This window comes from Benincasa hispida, chromosome 10 (assembly GCF_009727055.1).
Source record: "Benincasa hispida cultivar B227 chromosome 10, ASM972705v1, whole genome shotgun sequence".
Taxonomy (NCBI): domain Eukaryota; kingdom Viridiplantae; phylum Streptophyta; class Magnoliopsida; order Cucurbitales; family Cucurbitaceae; genus Benincasa; species Benincasa hispida.
Genome location: NC_052358.1, coordinates 11992890 through 12001084, shown reverse-complemented (window position 1 = coordinate 12001084; position 8195 = coordinate 11992890). Strand labels below are relative to the sequence as shown.

Below are 8195 nucleotides of genomic sequence, written 5' to 3'. Positions count from 1 at the left end.
GTCTATTAATTATTTAAAATAATTAAATAATTATAACTAATTAAGTTTCACTATTTTTTCGACGCCATTAAAATTAATTTTAAACTTCCACTTCATAATTATCTTAAATTAATTAATGACATTCACGCCAAAAAAATGAAAAGCGAGTATTTAGTTAAAAAAAAAAAAAAGGTTAAATGTGTAAATATTGGAAGTTAGAAACTAAATTAAAAACAACACTCAAACGTCAAGGATAAAGTTGTAACACTTTGAAATGTAGTGACTAAATGGAAATCAAACAAATTATAAGTTTAACATTTTAAAATCTAAATATCAGATAGAAACTATATCTAAAATCTAATGATTAGGGTTGGCAAAATTTCCCGTGGGCCAGGTCCTTGCCCCGATCAGCATGGAGAATCTCCCGTTTAACTGAGGATGGAGGTCAAACCAGGGATAAAAAATGGGTCCCCGATCGAGGACGAGGCGGGGATGGGGACGGTATCCCCGCCCCATCCCCATCCCGAATATTTTTTTTAATAAATTTAATAATAATAACAATATATATGCATGTATGTATATNTTTTTTTTAATAAATTTAATAATAATAACAATATATATGCATGTATGTATATAACAGTAGCAAATTACCTTTTTTAAAAAACATATTCGTAATATAATTAAATTAAACTTTTTATTAAATCTAAAATGTGTTTAATTATTAATTTAAATTAAAAAAATAATAATAATACTGTGTTATATTTAATATTTAAAATTTGAACATAAATATAAAAAATTAATTGGTTTTAATTAAAAATAAAATATAAACAGAGATTTTTTTTTTCCGCGGGGACTCGATTCCCGAACGGAGATTTTTCAACCCTGACCCTGACTCCCCAAAATGGGGAATGGGGCGAGGATGAGGATTATAAATCCTCACGGGGACGAGGACGGGGAGTGCATCCCAGCCCCGCCCCTTTGTCAACCCTATTAGTGACCAATAAATTTTTTTCATATATTTTTTGTTATAAAATAACAAGAATAACACCAATTGAAACAGCGGAGGATCTATCGTGGATAATTGGTTAGGTCATCTGTGACTGGAATGACTACTTAATTATGAGAATGTAAATTTTCTCTCTTCTAGTTGATCAATGAAGACAATTAGAAGCTAAAACTATTATTGATGGCATCTCAAACCTATCAGGGGGTGGAGGGGTCAAAATCCCTCGGTGATGGTTTAATCAGATTCTTTAGAAAGCATCGATCTCTTGAATCATGGGGATTACGAATTGTCGATGGTTCTTTTTTATTTTTTTTTAAGGTATGTATGTGTATGTATGTATAAAAAAGAAGAAAAGAAAAGTAGAGAGAGAAAAGATTATTGTATAAAGTATAAAGTAGGGAGGGGGATAGTTTGGTCTTGGTTTAGGTTAGGTTAAGTTAAAATAAGGAAGAAAGGGGTAATGGTATAAACTGACAACTCCTAGTGGCCTAACACGTCATTTCATCTCCACACCAGGGACAACGACGTAAATGCGCCCAAATCACCTTCCCCCTCCCTTTCCAAAATTAATTAATTAAATTATTAATAAAATATTAATTAACTAATAAAATTAAAAAAATAATAATAAATAGAAAATAGAAAAAAGAGTAGTCCCACTGGCAAGTTTTGTCGATATGCGTGCATTTCAATTTCTCTCTCTTCTCTTTTCTTCTCTTTTCTTCTCTTTTTTATTCATTTATTCTCATTTCTCATACACATTCCTCTGCTCATCTTCTCCCCCCCTCTCCCGTTTCTTTTTCTTCTGATCATTAGGGCTCTTCCATTTTCAACTTCTTCACCACCCCTCTCATGTTTCTCACGCTCTCTCACTCTCCTCCCCCTTTTTTTCTTCTTTTCTTTCTTCCCTCTTCGTCTTCTTCTTCTTCTTCTTCTTCTTCTCCTTCTCCTTCTCCTTCTACATGTTTCTCTGCTGCTTCGCCACCGCATTCATTCTCCCCTGATTCCTCCCTTTCTTTCTAATGCTCTTTCTCTGTCCCCCATACCCATTCCAGCCATCCCCATGTTTCTCTACTTCAACTTCCCTAACTGATTACCTTTCCTTTCTGGACCAGAGTAAAGGGGGGGGTACTGTTCTGAATTTTGAGCTGAGTCTCTGTTTTACAGGTCGTCATTTTGCAACCCCATTTGCCATTTTTCTTTCGTTTCACGAGTTCTAAGGTTTAGAAACTGAGTTTTTACTGTTACCCATTTTCTATTTGGGGTTTTTATGCTCTGAAATTGAATCCCCATCAACCTCTCTTTTGGTTTCTTTGTTGGGGTTTTCGTCTTTTTTAGCTTGGGGTACTGTGGGTTTTGGACGAAATGGCCATGGCTATAGCTCATCATAGAGAGAGTAGTAGTGGAAGTATAACCAGGCATCTTGATAGTTCTGGGAAGTACGTTCGTTACACAGCAGAACAGGTGGAGGCTCTTGAGCGAGTCTATGCTGAGTGCCCCAAGCCAAGTTCTCTTCGACGTCAGCAGCTTGTGCGGGATTGCCCAATTCTTTCCAACATAGAGCCCAAGCAGATCAAAGTTTGGTTTCAGAATCGCAGGTATTTCTTCAATCCTCCTTCCTCATTCGTATCTCTTACCATTTCTTCTCTCTTCCGTTTCTTGATCTGATTTTATGCCTAAAATGATTCACTTTTCCTGCAATTGTTACGGTTTCAAATATCTAGACACCGGTGGTGGCATTTGGCTACGGTATTATGAAGCTTTTGTTTACTTAACCCGAGAACAGCTTTAATCATAGTTCTTAAGCTTGTTTTTCTCTTCGCTTTTGAAGTTTTGCTGTTCTGGGATGCGGAATGGTAATGGTGTTTGTTCATGCAGATGTAGGGAGAAGCAAAGGAAGGAGGCTTCTCGGCTGCAAACGGTGAACAGAAAATTGAATGCGATGAACAAGTTGTTGATGGAGGAGAATGATCGGCTGCAGAAGCAAGTGTCGCAATTGGTGTGTGAAAATGGGTTTATGAGGCAGCAATTGCAAACAGTAAGCATAATTATTCTATATCCATCTCTGCTAGTTTTACTTGTGTGGATTTACAGATATCCTAAAAGTTTAGTCTTGTTAAAGGGGGTCGTTTCTTTTTGTTTAGATTAAAAGTGATATATTTCCTATATTTAACATGTTGATGGTTTGACATTTAGTATATGTTGGCACATTTACGGCAGAGTTTAGTTAATACTAGGCGAGGTGGTAAAATTGTTTTGTAAATGTTAGAATCCTGGCTGCCATTTTGGTGCAGAAGAATTTTCTATATTTGCCTTATGTTTCTATAAATGGTGGTTTATGATCCTATTGTTATTATTGTTATTTCTGCTGTTGTAGGTGCCAGCAGCAGCAACTACTGATGCAAGCTGTGATTCTGTGGTCACCACTCCTCAACCTTCTCGACGAGATGCTAATAACCCAGCTGGGTAATTTTCCAAACCAATTATAGATCTGTTCTTTCTTCTTACCTCCAAATGAGCATTATGTTAGCTTGTCATCATGCCTTTTGTGTCTTCCATGTGCTTGGCACAGACTCCTCTCCATTGCAGAGGAGACCTTGGCAGAGTTCCTTTCAAAGGCTACAGGAACTGCTGTTGATTGGGTCCAGATGCCTGGGATGAAGGTTTTAATGCGTTTTTTCTATTTGCTAGATTTTTCTGTTTTTATACTCACCTACTATTATCTTATCTATAACATCATATCTGAATTATAATTTACTGCCAGCCTGGTCCGGATTCTGTTGGGATCTTTGCCATTTCACAAAGTTGTGGTGGAGTGGCAGCAAGAGCCTGTGGTCTTGTAAGTTTGGAGCCTTCGAAGGTAAAGACCGTTTTATGTCAGAAAAATGGTCGCGAATCTGCAAAATGAATTTTAATAATTAAGTTTTCTGCAGATTGCAGAGATCCTTAAAGATCGTCCATCGTGGTTTCGTGATTGTCGAAGCCTTGAGGTTTTTACCATGTTTCCAGCTGGAAATGGTGGGACAATTGAACTTGTTTACACGCAGGTAAAATGGACTGGTTCGTTTTTATTTTTTTCCTTGTTGCATCTTTTAGTAATGGTCTTATCGAGCAAAATAGTGAGGGTTGTCAGCTCTGTTGTAGGTATATGCTCCAACTACGCTTGCTCCTGCACGTGATTTTTGGACTCTAAGATATACAATAACTTTAGAAAATGGCAGCCTTGTGGTAAGCATGAGTTTTATTTTGTCACATGAAGTCGTCATTTTGTCAATTGGAAATGAAACATTTGTTCTGGACTTTAATATGCAGGATTCAACTGCCGGTATTTGTAGGCAGTTGATTGCTCTTGAAAAATAGATGTAAAGGGTAATTTCTGTTATTTTCTTGACCCTCCATATTTTCAGGTTTGCGAGAGATCTCTCTCTGGTTCTGGTGCTGGTCCTAGTGAAGCTGCTGCTGCTCAGTTTGTGAGAGCTGAAATGCTCCCAAGTGGTTATCTGATTCGACCATGTGAGGGTGGTGGGTCTATCATACATATTGTTGATCACCTAAATCTTGAGGTTTGTTTTGAATGCTCTCCCAGATCTTTTCTACTCTCGAAAACCTTGATTTCTTGGTTGTAACATTACTCTTATTATTTCTATATTGTAGGCATGGAATGTTCCCGAGGTGTTGCGACCACTTTATGAATCATCGAAAGTAGTGGCTCAGAAGATGACAATAGCAGTAAGAGAATTTTTCCTGATGAATTGAAGATCTTTTTTGAGAAATTTTAGTCTTTTAATCTAGATTATGTGTGTGTGTGTGAGAGAGAGAGAGAGAGAGAGAGTGAGTATATGATCCTGAAATGTGATTTTTCTGGTAGCAATTTGAAAATTGAGGCCTTTTTACTAAGGACTATTACTGAAGATACCATTAAGCAAAAGTTAGTATACAAATACCTATAGACCTGTTAGGTATTCTACAGTTATTCTTCTGGCTATTGCCACTATGTACGATAGTGAGTTTTTGATGGCCAGTTATGCTGTACTGCTCCTGAGAAGTGGACAGAGAAAGTATGATTTAACAATGGTGTTTGTTTTTTATTTATCAACTGAATGAACATTTGCCTTTGTGAAGGCACTGCGGTATGTTAGGCAAATAGCCCAGGAGACAAGTGGTGAAGTGGTTTATGGTCTTGGCCGGCAACCTGCTGTTTTGCGAACCTTTAGCCAAAGATTGAGCAGGTATATACATACTCTCTTATTAACGTATAAATCTAGCAGTATGTCAAACTCATATGTGCATTATCTTCTTTCAGGGGTTTCAATGATGCAGTGAATGGATTTAATGACAATGGATGGTCGTTGATCAATTGTGAAGGTGCTGAGGATGTGGTACTCACTGTGAATTCTACGAAAAATTTTGGCACAACATCAAACCCTGCTAACTCCTTGACATATCCTGGGGGAGTTCTTTGTGCAAAGGCATCCATGCTACTCCAAGTATGTTTATTTACTGTTGCAGTGTTACATTAAACAACTTGTGGTAGCTATTTTCTTCTCGTGGATTTTGTTGTTATGAACTTCATTGATAAATATGTTATGATTATTCTCTCTCATTAATGAGATGCAAATAGGTAATGATTGTTTTCATTTTTCTTCTTTTCTTTCTTGCTAGAATGTTCCTCCTGCTGTGTTAGTTCGTTTCTTGAGAGAACATCGCTCAGAGTGGGCTGATTTCAACATTGATGCATACTCTGCAGCAACCCTTAAAGCCAATTCATATGCATATCCAGGGATGAGACCCACAAGGTTTACCGGTAGCCAAATCATCATGCCACTCGGTCACACAATCGAGCACGAAGAGGTTTGTTTTAAATGGCATCTGTTTCTTGTCATCCATTGTTTGTGAGCTAGATACCATATTGTTGGCAAGGAGGAGTAACATGTTGAAATCCAATAGTTTTTCTCCAACAGTGGTTTCGAATCAGAATTATAAGCAAAACGTCATAGTATTATACTATATGAGTCATCAGAAGGCAACTCAATTCATGTTATACTATTTGGGCACTCCCCCCACCCAAAAAAGAAAAACCCCACCCGGAAAAAAAAATCTGGTTGTCAAAGTTACATCAGTGTCCGTTGCTTAAGGACATACATTTTCATTGTTTTGCTGATAAACCACATCAAACACAAGTTTTTTGTTTTTTGGGTACTGATTATTGTGTGTTACAGTTGCTTGAAGTGATTCGACTTGAAGGACATCCTATGGTACAAGAAGATGCCTTTGTTTCAAGGGACATTCATCTTCTTCAGGTTGGTTTAACTATTTGATTGTGAATAGAAGTTTTTTGGATGGTCGTGATCTTGTCTGGCTTAACAATAAGTTGCTTCTGTTCCAGATATGTAGTGGAATTGACGAGAATGCTGTAGGAGCGTGTTCAGAACTCGTTTTTGCTCCTATTGATGAAATGTTTCCGGACGATGCCCCTTTGCTGCCTTCTGGCTTTCGAATCATCCCATTGGATTCAAGAACAGTTGAGTATAATTGTTTCATACGAATTTGTAGTAGTTCTCCATACTTAATCAGTGGCAAAATTCTTGATGTGGATGCTATAATCTTGCTGTAAGCATAAGTCTCATTCTTGAATATTGAATTCTAAAGTACAGGCTACAGCCTTGTTCTCATTCTAGAATTTTTACTTTGGTTTGACCATGACATTATTTTGTGACCTAAGGAACTTATGTTTTAGGATATGGGTATTGCCATGTTTCAAACACGCCTTGTGCCGAATTTTCATTTGCTCATGTGAATGATACCTTACAACCTAATGATTTCTTGATGCAGAGTGATGCTAAAGGTAGTCAACGGACTCTGGATCTAACATCGAGTCTTGAAGTGGGTTCTGGAACAAGCAATACTGCTGGAGGAGATGCATCATCAAGTCAGAGCGCTAGATCGGTGTTAACTATTGCATTCCAGTTTCCTTTTGAAAGCAGCATGCAGGATAATGTTGCAAACATGGCACACCAGTACGTACGTAGTGTCATTTCCTCGGTGCAGAGAGTTGCTATGGCCATATCCCCATCTGGGGGCGGTCCAGCACTAGGTCCAAAGCTGTCTCCTGGTTCTCCAGAAGCTCTTACTCTAGCACATTGGATATGCAAGAGCTATAGGTATCTTTGATCACAATTTTTCTTTCAAACAGTTCATACTTTAATTTTTATGTACAGCCAGAAGTAGGAAATATTGAGAATATAACAAGGCTTGGTGAGATTTTCAGAGTTTAGCAGTGTCATTTCAAGGCCTTGTAGATAGATGTGATTTTATTAAACTTCTTTTAAACGATGTCTTATTTCAGTTTCCAATTGGGAACGGAGTTGATCAAGTCAGATTCCTTGGAATGTGATTCGCTTTTGAAAAATCTCTGGAATCATCAGGATGCAATATTGTGCTGTTCGCTGAAGGTACATTGACAAAAGTGGCATATGGAAACTTTTCTTGTCAGTAATTTGATCGATTCGATAATAGCAGTAGTAAACTGAATGGAGAATTTTTTCTGGTTTCACTCGCAGCAGTCACTGCCTGTTTTCCTGTTTGCAAACCAAGCTGGACTTGACATGTTGGAAACAACTCTAGTAGCTTTACAAGACATCACCTTGGATAAGATATTCGACGAGTCAGGTCGCAAAGCCTTGTGTGCTGATTTCCCAAAGTTGATGCAGCAGGTAGATTTAACCCACTCAATTGAATTGCATCAAGATGCTGCTAGTTTGGTATTGCTCCAAATGCATATTTGTTTAACTGTGTTTGCCTTTACAATCAGGGATTTGCATACTTGCCGGGAGGAATCTGTGCATCAACAATGGGGCGACATGTTTCATACGAACAAGCTGTTGCATGGAAAGTCCTCGAGGCAGATGAAACAACAGTCCATTGCCTTGCCTTCTCATTCATAAACTGGTCTTTTGTTTGATTGTGAAGCCTTCTTCAATGGCTCTCCTCGTCCTCATCCATTGGAACAGGATGAATGAAGATGAAGATGACTGTTTCAATGTCTAATGCAATGCCTCTGCTTCCAAAGTAATTTATTTTAAATTGTTAATTAATTGCTTTCCATCTTTTTCTCTTCCTTTCAATCCCCATTTTGATTCATGTAAATATTGGCGAGCCCATTAGATTACAAATACATGACCCATCAAGGAGGCAGTTTTGAAGCTTCAGTCTA

At 37.7% G+C, this 8195-nt stretch overlaps 1 protein-coding gene across 2 annotated transcripts; it reads left to right on the top strand.

The window, feature by feature from the left end:
* The first annotated feature begins 1725 nt into the window (after positions 1-1725).
* LOC120088374 (homeobox-leucine zipper protein REVOLUTA-like) lies at positions 1726-8195 on the top strand. 2 transcript variants are annotated; one of them, XM_039045612.1, is made up of 18 exons: positions 1726-2580; positions 2861-3020; positions 3360-3448; positions 3555-3645; positions 3747-3842; positions 3916-4029; positions 4127-4210; positions 4390-4545; positions 4637-4711; positions 5105-5211; positions 5286-5469; positions 5645-5833; positions 6202-6282; positions 6369-6503; positions 6815-7143; positions 7329-7434; positions 7546-7695; positions 7794-8195. In XM_039045612.1, exons 1-18 carry the CDS (start codon positions 2348-2350, stop codon positions 7941-7943), a joined length of 2529 nt encoding a protein of 842 aa, XP_038901540.1. In that variant the 5' UTR covers positions 1726-2347; the 3' UTR covers positions 7944-8195. The 2 variants fall into 2 exon arrangements, with proteins under 2 accessions (XP_038901540.1, XP_038901539.1); XM_039045611.1 differs by having other exon boundaries at positions 7543-7695.

What these genes read in the sequence shown, in the direction of transcription:
- LOC120088374 (XM_039045611.1), top strand. Translation starts at nt 2,348, where the DNA reads ATGGCCATGGCTATAGCTCATCATAGAGAGAGTAGTAGTGGAAGTATA. An exon ending in TCCAGATGCCTGGGATGAAG is followed by an intron (nt 3,646 to 3,746) that starts GTTTTAATGCGT and finishes ATTTACTGCCAG; the next exon opens with CCTGGTCCGGATTCTGTTGG. An exon ending in AGGCATCCATGCTACTCCAA is followed by an intron (nt 5,470 to 5,644) that starts GTATGTTTATTT and finishes CTTTCTTGCTAG; the next exon opens with AATGTTCCTCCTGCTGTGTT.